General features: G+C 37.9%; 1 protein-coding gene across 1 annotated transcript in view; it reads left to right on the forward strand.

Moving 5' to 3' along the window:
* Nucleotides 1-19,326, forward strand: part of CDK14 (cyclin dependent kinase 14) — a 312,752-nt gene that overhangs the window by 156,975 nt on the left and 136,451 nt on the right. Inside the window, exon 8 of the mRNA XM_066317133.1 lies at nucleotides 2,770-2,893. Within this exon, the coding sequence (XP_066173230.1) occupies nucleotides 2,770-2,893 (124 nt within the window). The remainder of the gene's footprint in view (nucleotides 1-2,769; nucleotides 2,894-19,326) is intronic.

The following is a 19,326-nucleotide window of genomic DNA, read 5'->3' on the forward strand; positions in this document are numbered from 1 at the left end:
TTGCAGGTTATTCAGTACTATACAGCCTTGTGTATGACCATGCAAATGTTAAAATTACCAGCATAAAAGCTAAAGAGCTATTAATCTGTGTTGTTTTTACCATCACAACCAACCTGTTGAAATACATGTTGAATTTGCCTTTGACTCCAGCTGCCATCCTTGGGGCCTTGGGAAATGGCAGTTCAGTTGCTTGTTCAAAACCCTCTGAAAAAACCCCAGACTAAGGTTTCATAGTGATTGGAATTGAGTGAGGTGGAGGAAGGAGCAAGTAAGATGAGAATATGACCATGATAGGAGGTATGTCAATTTCAGACTGGGTATATGGGTAAGGATTGATGGTACCTCATCTAGGATCCATTTTTATCCTTGAGAAGGTAATGCAGATAATCTGGAAAGAAAACAGGTTTCTTGGAGAAGACTTTCTTCAAGATCAGGAGAGGGAACTTATCTGTGAAATGGCAAAAGTGCTTTGTGAGGGATCAGAAACAGTTTTTTCCATTTCATCTTTTCTTTTTGTGTTCTGGGAAACTGTTGGAAATGGAGAGACCTCCCTTTGTGTTTCCTCATCCCAAGCAATCACAAAGGGCCTGTGGCTTGCAGAATTCTTTGCTGCCAGATGTTAGGCTTGAGTTCACTTAAATTTTTTCACATTTAATACTACCAAGTAAAAACAAAGGGAAGAGAAAAAGACAAAGCAAAAAACCAATACCTGAGTTTACCCTATAATGAATTCAGAAAAGTGGTGGGGTTTTTTTCCCTTCTCTTCCATGGGCTTCCTCCAAGGAGGTGTGAGTGAATTAATTAACTTTTGGGGAAGTACTTAATGAGTACAGCATGTCTACAAGTCTGGAATAAAACTACATTCCAAAGCTGTCCTCAAGAGCAGATGTTTATTCTGTTTAGCTGTGAAGTTGTTGGGCATTTTTTTGGCACATTATGTCAAATTACTTGACTCTTTGCACTAAAGCCAAATGACAGACATTAATAAATATATTTTGAGTTATTATAAAGATTACAGTGCTGTAAGCTACCATGATAATTGAAATTTCTTTGCATATTAAAAATAATATTTGAAGTTAAATGCCATTGATTAAGCCTAGGAAACTGGTTATTTTGCCCATCTTTTTATTAAAATATATATATATTATTTTGAAGTAATTTAACAGAATTAAATTTATATTTTCTGGCTGTAATGAAAGCCATTTCTGCTTCTTGCTCTTATTAAAATAGTTTTTATGTACTATGAATTCCACTTTAACCACAATTCCAAAAGGAATATGCATGTTACTTATGACTTTACTGCTATTCTTTGTTTCTGCATTTTGCTCTTAGGTTTCCTCAGCACATTGTTAGACCCAATCCTGGCAAGAAGGTGATTGATATGGCTCTTTGTGCCCTGGCTAAATAGCTAAACATAGAGTGCATTGTGTCTGCACTCAGGGAAAAAATGAAATGCAATTAAATTCATTTCACCTTCAGTAGCATGACATTTCTGTTTCTTTCATGTCAGTCTTTATTCTCTTCTATAATCAGATTTTGTAACCCTTTCTATAATGTCTCTTCACTTCAGTAATCACTGAATAGGATGCTTGTGTTGGAAGTTAATTAGAAATTCTCGTGTGCCTGAGTTGACTTTTCCCAAATCTTTGGTGTGGTTTCCACATCTTCCTAGAGAGCACGTCTTGCTGTCCTCTGAGCTGTGAGGCACAAAGTCCGTATCTGCTCTTGACTCCTCCATGTGCAGCTTTGGAGGGGATTTTTGTGTCCACATTTTAAAATTTAAGAAAAACAGAGGTATTTCTTAAAGCATATCAGGTGGAAGAAAGGGTCTCTGCTGTGGGATAGGTTCTTCATCACTGCCAGGGAAACTCCTAGGAGTTCATTGATGCTTTGTGTTGGCAAAACGTGTGACGGTTAACGCTGCCCTGCACAGCGAGTGTCTGAAAGGATGTGGGAGAGTGATGCATGCAGGAGATAAAAAGGGGAGGACAAAAGATCTCTTTCATCCAACTCTTTGTTCATAATTGTAAATTACAGAATACACAGTAGTAATGCTTAGTTTTACGGAGTAAGAAGTCAGGAGTCAGGGAGGGACTAAGAAACCAAGAGATGGCGAGTTAGGTTTCTGTCTAAATTTACCTTAAAGACTACTGCAAGTAGGCTTCAAAAGTTGTCTTTAGGTTCAGTGAGAGTTTTTATTTCCTAATGAAAAATGTATAAGAAACTCCCATTAAAACAGACTTTGAAGGATAAAATCTATTTTACTTGCAGATTTCCTTAGGTACACAGGCATTATTGTTATACTATTAATTTCTTCTTTGTTTTTGCTTCAGTGTTCCATCCCCCAGCCTTATCTCCCCATCCCTATCCACCCTGTACTGTTGTTTCCTATAATTAGTGAAGATACACATCTGTCTTCAGGCTACCACCTAATCTCTAAGGCCATATGGGTAAATGGAATATAATTATAATTTGGTCTAAACCAAGCCTTCTGCACATGGTTGTATTACTCTCATTCTTTTTAAACCAGTCAAATTGAATCTATGACTGACATAGTAGGGCTTGGAGGCTGGGTTTAGTCCCTGCAAAGTAAGTATATTTCAGATTGAAATTTCATTGTGTTAAACTTGGGTGGGAATTAGCCAGTTTGGGAGGAATTCTGACACAATGTTACCGCAGTGTGCAAGCACCATGCATATTGTGAAGAAATCACCTGTGGTTATATGCAAAATATTAACAGAGGTCATTTTTTGTCCCCCTCTTTTTCAGTTATTTTTATTTCAGTTGCTGCGAGGACTGTCTTACATCCACCAGCGTTACATTTTGCACAGGGACCTGAAACCACAGAACCTTCTGATCAGTGACACGGGGGAGTTAAAGCTGGCAGACTTTGGTAGGCAAGCAGTTAATTACAAGTCTCTTATAATGTTGTAGGAATGTCAGACAGATGGTTCCATTGATTTCTCTTTCCCCCCACCCTATTCCTTAGACACACCTTCTTCATTGTAGATAATTGCACATTTTTCTCTTGAGTGAAGAAATTGATTATGGTCAACAAAATGCTTGATTAAAAGGGAGCAAGTGAAAAACAAATACCTACTCCACTTCTCTCAAGGAAGATAATGCTGAAAGTATTTCCATTTTATTTACTATGAGACCTCTGAATTAGAAAATTAGAAAACCTTTAAAAAGAAAAGAAAAAAGGTAGAGAGAGACCTGAGGAAATACAGACTGCGTGAAAACCACAGTCACTTTATGGAAGCAGCTCTAGGGTTGTGGAGATCTGGATTAACTTTCATTAAGTGGTCATTGAAAGAGACTGAGGGACACAAGAATAAGTGTTCCTTCTGCAGAATAAAAGGCACTAGGATCACCTGGACTACTTTCAGTATCCATTAGTTCTTTCTAGGGAAGCTTTATGTGGAGTATAAAGTCAGGATAAATTATCCACTGAAATCTTAGCCTTTGGCCTACTTTTAAATTTTTAAGGCATTTTCTAGTGGCTACACCAAGGCAAGTACTCTTTCCTATGAAAACCATTGTGAATGCAGATGTGGAAAATGGCAATATTTTTCTTTAGTGGTTTTCACAAAAGGTTATAGGAATTTCTTCCTTTCCTGTGGGTCAGCTTCTCAGTTATTGATTCCAGCAGTACTTTTAAAGTAAGCTGAAAATGTGACCTATCAGCTTTTTAAAAATGTCTTTTATTTTAAGACTGCTATCCACATCATGCTTCACATTTCATACAGCAGCATTAATGAGGAAGCCTTGTGTGCTAATTGGCAATTTCACTGTGTAATGTAGTCATGAGGTTTTGTCTTTTAATTAGTGTTACTGCAATTAACAACTCAGTGTGTATTTGCTGTGCTGGAGAAGGGGACAGGACTTAAGGTGGACACAGTCCACAAGAACGTGATTGGCTTTTGGATTGCAAGGCAATTAGAGAAATAGTATTAGAAGTTACTGTCTCCTGGTTTATATATGATTTTTTGTTGTCATTTTTCAAAACTTACTGTTTTTGAAATAAATGCTTAAAAAAAATTCCTGCATGTTGGATTTTACTATGAGCTTTCATCTCTTAAGGATATGAAACAGGTGCATCATTCAGTGTTCTTGTAGTGAAATATAAGTTAACCCTCTGTTGAAGGTGTTTAATAGTTTTGTTGTGTCATTTATATGTATAGAACCCTATGAACTAATCTGACTTCCAAGTATCCCCATAACATAAATCTTTCAGGAGATTGTAACAATGGTTCTCTAGCTTTGGTGGATGCTGAAAACTGTAAAAGATCTCACAAACTCTTTTGTGTGTAAAATGTTTCCTATGGTGTAGGTGGTGGGTTGCTGAAGCTCTATGGCTTTTGTGGCTGGGGATAGGGAGGCTGCAAGCTCTTTTGCTGTGTTCTTTGGAAAAAAGAGAACAACCTGCCTTTCACCAGCATTATTCAATGCATTGCTGGAGGTGTGAACTGATCAATGAAATGTCCAACTAAGACATAAGTTCATTCTGTCTGGTTGTGTTGCCTGATGTTGCCATAGAGCAGAGGATGGGGTGGGACACTTGTTTGTGCCCTGCTGTAGTAGGAAATTTAACTATCTATCACATCTGAAGAACTTATTACCTCATTGTGGCACCGGGCTAAATGTCCCAGTGATGACATGAAAGACAGGATTTTCACAGCTTTGTGTTGGCAGGACTTTAAGTTTGACCATTGTGTATGATTTTGATAGAGGTCCTAGAAATGTATAAGTACAACCAGAAAGAAACACACAGTGGTAGAGTCATGAATGTGTAATATTGTGCAGAGGATATTTTTTCTGTTTTAAGGTTGCCTTCACATAACAGAAACATCTGTGTAATCTAGTTTTATACACAGAGAGAAGATTATATATCTCCTTTTTTTTTAAGCTAGATTTTCTTTCATGGCTCATGACCTCATAAAACTGAAAACCAGATGGGTTAAATTTCTCTTCCGGAGAACCAAGATGAAAAATTAGAACTGATGAGGTTAAAGTCAGAAAGGTCATGACCTCTTTCATTGGAAGCATGAAAAATGAGAGCACACCTGTGTGCTCTCCGTGAGCCCCTGTGCATATTTACTTATTTAAATGCTGTATTATTATAGCCCATCTTCCACCTTCCCAGTATGAAACACTCTTCTTAAGCAAGATGTAAAATACAGTCCTATTTCTCTTTATGTTTTTCTCCCACAAATGACTGATTTGCAATAATGTGCTTGGAAAGGAAGTCGGTTTAGATTGTATACTTGATAAATTACATGAGGAGCAGTGTGGAAATTAGAAAGATGGTTGCTTTGCTTTCAAATGCACTCAAGGCAGGAGAAAACCTATCAAGAAATCAGTGTCTGTTAGAGATAGGATTGATTTTGCTAGTATAATAAATATAAAATCCTAGAGCAAAGGTCTTTTAATCTCTAAGGACAAGACCTTCAGATTTTGGTTTCATAAGTTTACTAAAAAAATCATCATCACGCCTGAAGTTTTTCATTTGGCGTCAGGCTTATTTAATCTCCTCACTGTAGGATATCAAATACTGAAAAGCAGGCTAGTGGATCATAGTTCTTGAATAAACAAGGTAAAAGAAAGGCTATTCATATCTGCCAGGGCATTGCACTGCGGCTGAAGTGGAATCTTTGAATAACTGTGGGCATGTGTTTTTTCTATAGTGGGACTCCCAGACATAGATACTTCACTGTGTGGGAGTGTCTTTGTTCAGATGAACAGTGGTTTGCTTTTCTGTTCATTGTGCTCTAGCTGCTAGGAAATGAGCATTTATGAGAAGACTCACGGTCAAATGAAAAGGGAGAACAGAATATAGAGGCTTTATCAAATTAAAAATGGATGAGCTATAAAAAATGGCTTTCTTGAGAAGATATAATAGGGGAGACTACATCTTGAGTAATTGTTGCTGTGAAAAATAGTTCTTGAACACCATACCTGCATTCTTTTTAAAATCTAATTAAAATTCCTGAGGAAAGTACAGTGTATTAGGAATTCTTATGGAATGGAGTGCAAGAATTTTTTTTGATCCTGTGGTGTAAATTTTGCTGTCTATGAGTTTATTTCCCCTCCTGCATATGTCAGTCTTAAGTAGAAATAAAGTATTTTAAACCTCTAATGAGTAACACCATAAGAAATTTGCTTCAGCCTTCAACAGAGAGACTAGTAAAACTCAGGGGCACCAACCCTCTGAGCTGGTAGACGTGGACAGGGAGCAGAACAGAGCCCCTGCAACCCAGGAGGAAGTAGTTAGTGACCTCCAATACTTTTCAGACACTCACAAGTCTATGGGTCCAGATGAGATTCATAGGAGGGTATTGAAGGAGCTGTCAGAAGAGGTCATCAAGCCACTCTCCATAATTTATCTTTGATCCTGGTTATCTGGGGAGGTCCCAGATGATAAAAGGTTAGCAAGTGTGAAACCCATGTACAAGAAGGGTTGGAAGGAGGACCTGGGGAACTAGAGGCCTGTCAGTCTGACCTCAGGAAGGAACCTGTAAGCATCATAGAGTTCAACTCCTGGCCCTGCCCAGGACAAACCCAAGAATCACACCATGTACCTGAGTATACTGGGAAAGCCAACTGATGTCATTGTCAGGCTGCTCCCTGTGATCTTTGACAGACTGTAGATTGAGGGAGATTTTTAATAACTGGAGAAAGGTTATTGTTTTACTCATTTGCAAGAAGGCCAAGAAAGAAGTGGTTGCAGCTTGGTTGACCACTATCCTATAGAAAATAAAGGAGTGAGGCTTCTTGGAAGTAGCTTCTGTAGGTGTGAAGAAAGTGTTTGCCAGTTTTAATCAAGGTAAATCATGTTTGATCCATGGGGTTGCCTTCTGTAATGAAATCAGGGGCTCTGCAGTCTCTCAGAGCCTTAAGAGCATGGTGGTGCTCTTAGGTGCATAGTGGGAGGATGAGGGATAATGGTCATAAGCTGAAACACAACTGGCTATAAGGAAGGAAATGTTTGGTATGAAAGTAATTCAGCACTTGAGCAGGCCAGAGATGTTATGAAATCTCTGCCTCCCTTACAGGACTAAGCCTCGAGCAACCTGGCAGATTGAACCAGGCAAATTCTCCTTCTTGTGTGGTTCTGTGACTCAGTAAATACTATGCTTGTTTTGTTTTGTTTCTTAATGATTGGATATTGTTATTTAGTTATTGTATATGCTGATATAAATCAAGATTGGGTAATAAATTATGTTTGCATGTAGATTATCAAACTTGATAAACTCCAGCACCAAGTTCCTAAAGAGCTGACAATAATTAGATGACAGTTGGGTCCCACCTTCTGTGTGGGACTTTCCAGGAAGGATTTACTCTTTTTGTGCCTTGTTTCTTACTCTCTGAAAAGAGCCACTAGTAATCTAATATTTTGACACCTCCAGGAACAATGTGGATCTTTATTCTGATCATGACACAATTACTCTTACATACGCTTTAGTTAAAACAGTCTTGCATTCTGGGTTGAAAAATACATAATTATACTTGATATTAGATGTCTTCTGATAGAAGATTTACATAGCTCTGAGGTTAGATCACCTTTCCATGTACTGAGAATATAATCTGGTCATGTGTGTTGAGGACAAAATGTTTAGACTTGACTAGCATGTGACACAGTAAAAACACTTCTGAGGCTGTGAGAGAAACTGCCCAAGTCACTAGTTGGGCCCTTGGCCTGCTTTACTTCTGAGATGACCAACCTGCTGCTGGGGTTTGTTTCTCAGGGTATTTCTTGTTCTTGAATCTTCCCTGCAGCTGCCTTTCCCTTTAATCTCTTCTGTTAGACCTGCAACAGGAGTGGGTGAATGTGAAGTTTGAAGACCTGTGCAAAGTAAATTTCAAAGTATGGAACAACTCTAGAAGTCTTATGTCTAGAAGTATTGTTAGCTTGAGTATAATTTGTGAAAATAGGAAGACTTGATGTTTGATAATTTTCTAAATTGAAAAATTCAGAAAATAATTGAATATGTGCTTCCTCGCCTTCCCAATCCCTGCCTCAATTTTTTGGTAATTTTAGTCCTTTAAAAAAATCTTCAAACTGCAATAATACTACCAACAAATTCTAGTGTTGCAAGGGGAGTGACAAGGAGCATCAGGAAATTAGTACTTCAATGCATTAATGCTTGTTTCTGCAGTATGAGAGTTGCTCTTTCTCATCTGTGGGAATGAGCTTTGGAGAGGAAAAACAGCATGACATCTTCATGAAAATTTCTTTCATTTAGTCTCTCTAATAACACTGACCCTGAAGCTTTTCGTGACTGCTTTTTGTTGTCTTTAGGATCTCTGGATGAGTAAGGATCTGCAGGAGGTCTGTATTATGGGGAAAGTCCTGCCTTAAGCTTTTGGAATTTTGTTAATATAAACTCCTCTGATGTAGTAAAAGAATTAAGTCAGTGTGATTCAACCATGCATCCTTCTAGATACATAGAATGATTAATAATAGGAGCAAAGAGACTTGAGGATTATAATAAAGGGAATTTTACTCAATGGAGTTACAGTTTAAAACTGCAGTGAGTGTTAGAGTGGATGTTTCCCTGCATTTCCATATAGATTTTTCTGTGGAGAGCATGACAGGGGTATGGGTATGTCATGAGGGACAAGGTTATTCCTGTGTAGCTTACTGTTAAAATTGCTAAAACTGTGTTGACAAGTTGAAAAAAAAAGTAGGGTTTTTTTTCCTTCACAGTAAGAATCCCACAAGGGTTTCTTTATAGTGTACTGTACAAAATTCATATGAAAAGTTGAATAGCATAAAAGATTGCTTGCATGGCTAACTGCGATGTTTTTCCCATGTAAATGTTCCACAGAGTATCAGTTCTTAAAGATGCTGATATAAGGAGTTGTCTCAGTGCCAAAGAGCTGGTGTTATATTGTTGGTGAAGCCTGATGAAATCGTTAGCAGAATTCCTCTGAGAGTGCCTCTAGTTATCTAGGCTGGCTCCCTTTGGTTGCCTGGCTCTCAGTGAGCCTAAGGAACATTGCAGCCACTTGGGGTGAGTTGTAGGAACAGCCCAGTCACCCCTGAGGCAGCTGGCCCAACACAGCTCCTGCCCTCCACAGCAGCCCTTCTGCAGGCTCTAGGGAAGGGCAGGAAGCTGTCTGGGTGTTGGTTATCAGAGGCTGCTGCTGGTGAAGAAAACCAGTTTACTCCAAACATAGGTCCACAGACCCCTCTAACACCCTGCCTGAGCTGAACATAGAAAGAAAAGACATTTCTTTTCTTGATTCCTGTGGGAGGTTACTGTTACTCCAGGTGCAGCCTGTTGCTTTCTGATAAAAGCCTTTGAAATCTGAAGAATTGGTTCTTTTACCCCTCAGGAAGGACAATAATGGGCTTCTCTGAGGACTCTAGTTGTATTAAATATCAAGAAAGTAAGATGACTTCAGTGACAATGTTGTGAGGAAATTGAAAGGGAAGTGGAACCTGGAAAGTGAACTCTAAATTGCTCAAACCTCAGTCAACTTGCAGGTCTTTATAAAGTACAATTATTTTTGCAATGAACTGTAAATACCTCATTTTCCATAGAGACCAGAAGCTGCTGTTGCTGTTTACAGTGGCAGCTGGGGCTGGAGCAGAAGAGCAGAACTGTGTGTTTTTGTCCTGGGTGGCCTGTTACTGAGTAACAGGGTAAAAAGCCCAGAAATCCACACTTCCTAGAATCTATCCAGACAGAGTAAGGCCAGAGCTTAGGAGCCGAGCTGATAGATAGCTATGGCACCTTCAAATCTTTTGTCTTGGAGGAAATATAAATGTTGTAGGCTGCAAAAGCTGTGGGCACTGTGGACCCAGACACCTGTGGCAGGCTGCTATGTAATTTATTTTGGGCTTTATTATAGGCTTTCCCTCTACTACCAGACCTTCCTTCTCAGTTTCTAATGGTGTAACTGACTGCTGTCAGGGAGTAGCCAAAGCTGCATTCTTCCCTTTCCCTCCCAGGAACGAGGGCTTCATATGCTGTGCTTGGGACCTTCTGTTGTGATGCCCAGACCTATGGTGAAATGGGAGATGTGTACATGGCAGAAGATTTTCAAACAACAGCAGTGCAAAGGGGTAGATCTGATTTCTGGCATTTGGGCTAAATGATTGTTTCAGAGGTGAAGATGTGGTCTAGTGCTGCTGGAAACGTTTCTTCTCCCATTTATTTGTTCGTTGTTCTCATCATGGATCTCCATCTAATTTGCTTCATAGATCTGATGGTTTTATTGAGGTACCAGTTAAATCTATACAAAAAATTACCATGTGAGAGTCAACACAGTAAGAATCCCTTATGGGGAGAAATTTGGTTTCATAGTCTATGAAGAAAGTAGATTTGACATGGGTTTGCTATCTGGAGACAGCAATTGCAAAACTGTAGGGAGATTCTGTATTCAAGTATGATTTTAACTTCTCTCTGCCAATTGTTAGTACAAAGTAGAGCTTAATGAATTTTTGTCTATGCCAGTCTTCATTGATTGCTTTGTAACAATTGGAATTAATATTTTTTAAATACGAGGCTTTTCAGCTTTTACTAAAGCAGATGCTGTAACTTAAGCCCTTCCCACTGAAAAGCACTGTGTAGGATTATTGATTGTAAAGGAAAATGTTTTATTTCTTAAAAAGCGTGAAGGACCTGGAGATTGGTGTGACTCACTAAATGGGTCCCCTGTTAAATGCATCTCGGATTACTTCGGGTTCAATGCAGTTCTCTATTGTTACAACTGAGAGTTATATCAAGCCTTTAAATAGGAGGAAAGCATCTTAATTATCCATTAAGGATAATAAAGGAAGTTGGTTATGACACCATTAAAACAACTGCGATGAAAAATCTGTTTCAGTATTTTGTGCTTAAGAAGAACATGGGATTTGAATCAGTCATCTGTACTGCAGCTAGCTCAGTGCCATGTTATTATGATAATCATGATTTTTTTTTATTGACTTGTATTGCCCACTTAAGTGTGAACTAGACTGTTACGTGACAATGGCACAAAAGACATGGAGAACTGTGATGTGCTGTCTGTACAAAAGACATCCATCCATCCATCCATCCATCCATCCATCCATCCATCCATCCATCCGAATCTGTAGACATATTTAAAACAAATATTGTTTTATTTTAAAAAAGCCATATTCAGTCATGTGATGGTTTCTCTCGGTTTTATATGAGAACATTTTCTCTTCCTATACCTCTCCATATCCTTTTGATTATTGTGGTTACAAGCACCTGTATTTAAAAAAATTGAACTTTCATTAAAACATTATTGTTTTGAAGCATCTTTGCTTGTTTCTGTTACAGTAGTTACAGGGAAAAAATGCTGTAGAAAAAGGTACTGCTCATGGTAAAGTATTTGAATATAGGCCTCCAGGTAGCTCCCTCAGTGCTCATTTGTTTTCATGGTCTGATTATGGTTTTGTTTTATGTTTCCTTATTTCAGAGAATGTACTGTATTATATAGTGAGAAAATGATGCCGAGTTTTAAAATTATTTTAATGTCATTAGCATGTTAAGAGTTATGCAGATTTATTTTACACAGGAAATAATCAGCTATGTGGATATTAAAGGTTAACTGGGAAAGGTGCGGATTAAAGAAGAAAAAAATTCATCATCACTCAGAACAAAATATTGATGTGCAAAGAAAAAAATTAATGTGAGCAGAACTGGCAGTTCATTAAGAGAAATGTTACTTTAACATGGTCTGAAATAATTCCATAATTGAGACTGCATTTTAAAGAAACGATGGCTCTGTAATTTATAACATCATTTGTTTTGTCCCAGACAGTTTAAAACCTTACTTTTCTGCAACACAGTCACTTTTTATCTAGGTAATTCTTAATAATTTATGCATGAATTTTTTTCATTCCTTCTGAAAGACACAGTGCTGGTTGTATTAATATATTCATAGGTGCATAATTTGTTCTGATATAAATTAAAATCACGCTTGCAGGGCTGCCCGCATTAAGATGAGAGTTTCCCCTGCATCAATTAGCCTTGATGATAGCCAGAAGTGATCAGGCAATGCTTGTCCTAGCAACACTTAACATTTCTCCAGCTACTTCCATTTCCAAAAACTGTACAAATAAAGGATAACTCCAAGTAGTTACCCTTGCGCATATTACAAATAAACATACTTTGTTTGACCTTTTGGTCTTATAATTTGAAACACCCAAATTTAAAAACCTTAGAAGGGAGAGAATTAGGAATCAGCAGCTTTATGTCTGGGTGATGTGGGAACATTAAAAATGGTTTTGCATAGGGAGAAAATGGCGCTGAGTAACTTTTGATTTACATGGCATGAGAATGGCAGGTTAGAGCTTCACCTTATTAAAAGTTCTCAAGCTCTTCTCCAAGGTCCGTTGTACCACCTTGGGCTTTTCTGGATCATAATATATCAAATTGTACAGCCATTTTTTTTTGTGGGGTCCTTGGAAATAAGGTAGGAGATTTTCAGATTTAATCTCTTTTATCCCCACCCACAGCCATGATCCTTCTTATTGCAGCAATTTTTAAGTCACTTGGGGGTCAAATTTACTTGCTTTTGTGACTATATTTGCTTTTAAGCGTATGTCATTGCAGTGTTTTTAAGTTACTTCTGGACTCTTCCAGCAGGCTGGAAATTTGGTTCATCTCTGACTGTCTCTAGACCTTAAGGAGAAACTAACTAACTAACTAAATAAATAAAAGGCAGGGAGAAGGATAAGAAAAAAGGCAGCAGATCAGTGACATGTACTTTATAAACACAAATGTCTAGTGTTAGCTTATTGAAATTCTGGCAATCCTTTGTCCATTCTGTTTTACAGTGCTTGGGATTACCACCAGCTTTGCTACTCAGGTTGTAGGCTGTGATACTAAGTGAGACATGCTTACATGTACTAAGGGTTCACACATGCAACCTTGATAGAGTAAATGGTTTAAATAAAGCATGGAATGCTTCAATAACAGTGTGACAGTAGTAGTTTGTCGGTGGTCAAAGTACCAATAGGGATCCTTTCCTGGCAATCTACAAGTAATTTTTATTGAGCACTGCATTCAGAAGTGCATCCATTGTCCCCAAGTTGAATAGATAAAATAATGGCTTGGTTTCAGTACAAACAAATTTTCACTTGTTTTATTAGTTACAATACAGGGTTTTGCAGTTCTTCTGATTTGGTAGGCTTACATCTTTACATGAAGGACTAGATTGGGTTGTATAGCTCCAGCTTTGCCATTCTGACAGTGGCATTTTAGTGTCCATTATCACTGTAGAGAAAAATGCTGCATTAAGAGGACTTGGGTTTTAACTACATATTTCCAGACTTGTACTGTTAAGGAGTAGCCTTAATGCCCTTCTAATGTGACTTTTTTAGAAATGCAATTGTCAACTTTCATTTCTTCTTTATTTTGACAAAATTGTATTAAGAACTGAATAGATGGCTCTGCAGGAATATGGATGCCTTATTACTGATGCAAAGTCAAATAGTAATTTAGATCTAAGCATATTGGAATGTTTCTCACATAAAAGTTTTCTTATAAGATTTGTGATTCGGATAATTTAAGATGACATGTGCATTAAATGAGTTTTGAGTAGCAATTCAGTTGAACAGGTGAATCTGAGACTCAAGAGATTTCTGTTGTTAGATGTTGCTTTATGATATTGCTTTATAGAAGAAACAGTGCCTATATAGATTTTCTTAATGGCTTCACTCTTGAAAGCAAAGTGGAAACAATTTTGAAAATTAGTGAAATCTTCAAGTTATTTTGTAGTTACTTTGTTCTCTGTATTTAAAAAAGCTTTTATATAATTGAGGGGGTTTTTTCAGTTTTTTTAGTTTTGAACCAATGTCTGTTTTCAGATAATTTTTCTCTTACTTACGCCTGTTTCTTCAGATGTGGCTTTAGATGCTGTGGATGTTACCTAGTATGTGAATGTATGTGCTAGTGTGATAACAAATGCAAAATGTATTGGAGTTCCTTGGTAGAAATCTAAGACAGTGTTTTACCTACTAAGGGAATATCTAAGTTGTGAGATATCATACTGTAGCAATGACAAAAGTCAGCTAAATATTTGTCTTATCTATAAATAGTCTGGCTAACCCAAGCCAGAAGCAGCCTGGATTGAACTCCATGAACTCTAGAGAACAGTTTGTGCCAGGCAGGGCAGCCATAGTTCGTGAGCTGAGGGTGGATGAGGGACCAAATGCAGCTGCATTCTGCAGCGCAAGGTGCAGAATGCTCAAGGTGGCACCTTGACTGGAAAAAGAGGCACATCAAACCCACTTGCACTGGCTCTGCAGTACTGGGCTGAGGATCTGATGGATACTAGCCATGGAATTGTGTAATTTATGCATAAGTCAGACCTTGTATTGTAAGAGTTGCTGGTTTCAGTACCCATGAGGTGACAGTTTTTCAAATTCCCAGATACCACTCCTGCAGGGTAATGTCAAACGGCAGCATTGTTTGATTTATAAACAAAATACTTGTTAGATCTTCTTTTCAAAAATATTATTTGTCAATAGATGTTAATACTGTTCAAATACTTGCTTTTCCATGTAGCCCTGTTCATGTTAAACTACTTATCCTAGACAAGTTCAAGTAAATTTGCAGCAACTTGATTAGGCTTTCAATAGCTGACCATGACTTGAGATATTGTTCTTCATCAAAGTTGCCCAGATATTTTACAGCTAGATAGGACATGATAGATCAGCAAAACTGATGCCACTGGAATAAATGACTTCATAGAGTAACATCCCAGTAGCCATGCAACTATTGTTGCCTTTTGTCCAGCACTGGAGAGAGCAATAGGTGGCTCACCTTGTCACCTTGTTACTGCCAGTGTTGTATGGTCAGTTAAGAAACAAAATTACCTGAGGGTAAACAACTGGGATTAGATGTTAGAACATAAAACTGTGAGTGAAACTTAGCTTTTGTGTTTCTATGTAGATGACTGTGAATCACTACAGTAGCACCAAATTGTGTTTATTAAACAGTTCTTCAGCTGTCAGATTTAATACAACATGAAACTAGAAGGACTTTAATGGTACTGATGCCCTGTATACAGTTGAGTTGCTTCTGGTATGTGTTCAGTCCTCTTTGCACCTGGGTAGACAGGGAGGCAGTTTGTCTATGTGATGATTTTCTAAAAAAGATAAGTTTTGGAGAGCAAGCATACTTGTATCTTTACTGCTGTGTTGTATTTAACCTGTCTCATGCCATACATCAAGTACTTATCACATGGTAAGTCATCCAGTTACCAGTTGAAAAGGGTTGCTTCATTTTTACTTGAATGCTAGATGGAGTCATCCAGAAATGATCCTTGCTGTCCTGCTCTTGGTTGTAAAGGTAAGAGATCACAGTAAATTGTTAGTTTCAAACAGAATGACCTGCAGTAGGTTGTTAACTTCTGTGTTTGGTGCTTGATGGACTATTATACTTCACCAAATGGAACATATAGCTCTCAATTTGTCTACACTGTTCTCCTGAATATCTTTTTTTTTCCCCTCTTTTCTGGGTTCCTTTGATTTGTTAGGGGAGAATCCTAATGGTGATGAAACATTTATGCCTCAAAACTGTGGAAGTGGTCTGTTACCTTCCTTGTCTTCAGCAAGTTCATTAGTCGTGTCTTAAAAATTCCACATGTAAATTATTACTATTACACAAATAATTGTCCAGTATTGACTAGGTTCATTTATGCATAGCTGCTTCACTGTTTTCTCTCTTTTCTTAAAGAATATTAAAATACCCTGAGATACATTAGCTCTCATTTTCAGTGAGGAATTATTTTCTGCCTGTTTGTCCTTTCTGTAACTTCCTCCCTGCACTCTGCAGATCTTTCCAATTTAAAACCATCTGTTCAGCAATTGTTAACTCTTTGCTTCAAACCTAATAACTTCACTGTGAAATGAGTAATTCTGACATTTTCACTTACCGTCTTATTAGCACAGTGGTGTGTTCCTGCTGAAGCATTTAGAGGAGTAGAGGACATCATCTTCTCATAGACTTTCTGTGAAACAACAAATTGTTAAGTAAAAATCCAGAATCTGGAAAGCAAGATTTAAATCAGTCACATGTTCAGGCTACTGTGGGCATGTACTCCATGTCCATAAGGAATCCAGGTCTTTTCCGTAATGCAGAAGTTATCTTTGATGTGAAATTGCTTACTGTCCTTGAGTCCTGCTAGCTTTTGCATCTATGTGACTGTTTATAATCTTGATGAAGTTTGTTTCCTTCTTTTTTTCCTGACCACGTTGTTACTTTTCTACCTCCAGGCTAGTAGAGGCACTTTGAACATATTCATTCTGACCCAGAATGCCATAGGGGTAGATACATTTTCCTGGTGTCCAAAGTGGATTGTATATATTTCTTTGGTATTTCTGCACCACTTTTTCCACAGTACCCCATTTTTAGTGTGGGTTTTTTTTTCCTGTTCATAGACAAGGAATAAATTTTTCAGTCATGGTACACATTCAAAATCAGTGTGTCTTTTTTCAAAACATATCAGAAATTATTTATAAGGATTTTAAAGCAAAGAAATAAACAGCTTTATAGCTATGATAGCTTTCAAACAAATTTACCAAAGGGATCTTACAATATGCAACCAAGAGCTGCTGAGCTCTTTCTTATATCCTTTTTTTCTATTTGGGAGGCACAGGGGGCAGAGGAGAGAGGTTATAATGAAAAAGATGATGCTGGATTTATTGGAAAGGGCAAACACTTTTCACAAGTGCTAGAGTCATTCTTTCTGGTAGCAGGAAAAGTATTTCTGTGTCTCCCCATTCTGTAACTTGTGTTTGTCAACTGATAGTAGAGTCCTATTCACAGACTAGAATAATTATCATCTGTGTTACTGTAAGTGATTGTCTGAAGACATATGAGATAAAACTTCTAGGGAAAAATAATCTTTTATTACAACAGCTGATAACAGCTGGAAAAACCAGACAGGCTGAGAGGCACACATGCCTTTTGTCTTACTTAATCCTCTCTGTCTCTTGAAAACTGACTCCTGCACTCCAGTCTGGGAGAGTAGTCACTGCCCAAGTGCATTTTGGGAATATTAGTTTGAGATCCTAATTAGTCTCTTTCTGATTGTGAGTAATTTTTATAAATGAACAGCACTATCACAAGCTAATGTCTGTATTAGGACTAGGATACAGATTATTGTAGGTAATTTATCTGTGTCAGAGGATACATCCTCTAAGATACAGCCAGATTAAGCAGAGAAAATGATGTTTTACAAACAAAAAGATTTCTTCTTCTTAAAAAAGGGGTTTTTTAAAGTTCAGAATAGGAGGCAGCAGGGGATTTTCTACGTTAAAGACATAAATATACATAGGCATAGATTATTCACTCTATTTTAAGTACTGGGCTTTCCAGGGTATCCTGAGCTGTTGTTTAATGAATGAGTTAAAATTAAGTTGTGGTTTGTGCCCCAGAGCAGCTAGATGATGTTGTGCAAGCCTTGCAGTAATGCATCAGAACAGTTTCTTCTGTCATTTTGGGTAAATAATGGTCATAGAAGTCAGTGCCTGGAGAACATTAAATGGTGTCTGTCCTTCACATAATTACACAGAAGTTCTCCAGTGGGTCTGACACAACCTTAAGTTTAATAACTGGGCCTTATCCTTGGATTCTTTCTCTCAAAATAGGGCTGTAGCAGCAGGACATGTGTTGACCTTTTATCTTTTGTAAGACACAGGAATTGGAGGGGATTCACTGCTTGTCAGGAGGTCCTTCCTCCACCTTCTCAGACTAAAAAAGTGCTCAGGCAGCAATATGTAAATATTTTGTGCTCACCCGGTGATCCACCACTTACCTTCTGGCTTTTATGCACACGGGCCATTAAGGTTTGAAGTTTTGATGATCCCCTATGAGCTTTTTTATACTTTTTTTTTTTTTAAATGAGATTGTCATTCTTCCTGTAGTGTAACCATGGAAACAGACAGGGAACCCTTAAAGAAAGCGATCGAACATGCTGTGCTAATTAATCCTACCCTTCAGTTTTCTTTCAGTTGAAGGATGTGCTTAAATAAATTTTGCATGAGTAAGCATATTTGGATGTGCAAAGGGGTATAAAATATGTACCAAATTTTCTTGCAGAAGGATATCTGAAAAAAACCTGGTAACTGTCATCTATTTGCTTCTGGGCCATCAAAACAAGAAATGTAGTATCTTGGTGTTTCACATATGTATTTTGATAGCATTCTTTTTAGATTGTAAATATATCTGAAAGATTAGAGTATTTTATTCATATTTTTTCATATTTTGTATCTCATCAAACATATTCATATGTGTTTGATAAGACACATTTGTATTAATTTTGAGTGAAAGTGTTCATTATTGCTAAATGCATTCTTTATGCAGAGCAGAGAATTATTCAGAAAATGCAAAGGTTGCTTCCTCCCTGTGAGAAAGCAGCTCCTCTGAGGCATTAGTCTGATTCAGGTGCTGTCAGTCCTGCACAAGGGGAGTGAGTGACTGACTGAACAGTGAGACTGTGCCAAATTTTCTCCTTCCAAATTTTAGCTTTTATAAGTATTTCCCTTGGTTGTTCACTTCTGCTTTCCATTTTTCCATTTACTTTCCAGTTGGCCACAACTTCAAACATGTGGCCTGTTAAGCTCATTTTGTTATGGTTTCACTCAAACTAGAATACCTCTTAACCTGATGCTGTCTGTCACCAATGTATTGGTGACAGACAGCTTGCTTTTACAAATTAAGATTTTGTTTAAATGTTTCTCAGTTCCGTTAATGATCCTCTTATAACTGAGAAACCAGATGCAGCAGCCAATCTCAAATAAAATTTTCATAGTGTCTTGGGAGTGAAGAATGGATTAAAGAAAATCATGTAGTTGTCCAACAGGCTGGGACTGGCCTAAAAGGGCCATTCTTTGGAAATGAGATGGATTTTCATTAACCTGGAATGGATTAGAGGTGGAGGAAATCTAGAAGCAGTATGTTGAGGAAACAGCATGGGTGGCATTCCCAGCAGGAAGGGAGGACTGGTTCCATGTTGAACAGTCACAGGAGAGTAGGAAAGGTGTGCTGACTATTAACACCTGCAAAGCTCCATCCTTGTGAAGTGGCAGAAGCCAGTTGGCAAGCATGGTTATGGTGTTACTATTTGCAATGTGATTTCTGGTATGGCAAGTAGGGTACTCATCTCTCTCTTCAAGGAAGATTTCTGAAATGTGTGGATCAACGGCTTTGTGTCATGAAAATTTGAGTTTGTCTGCCATCCCACAAACTCCAAAGTTTTTTAACAGTTTTCCCCAAAATATATGATGTGGCTTCTTCAAGAAGCATTTCCCCTGCTTGGTTATGCCTCTTCTCCTAGGAAAGCTTGGTAGAAGTT

The sequence above is a fragment of the Sylvia atricapilla genome, chromosome 1, assembly GCF_009819655.1.
Source record: "Sylvia atricapilla isolate bSylAtr1 chromosome 1, bSylAtr1.pri, whole genome shotgun sequence".
Classification (NCBI taxonomy): domain Eukaryota; kingdom Metazoa; phylum Chordata; class Aves; order Passeriformes; family Sylviidae; genus Sylvia; species Sylvia atricapilla.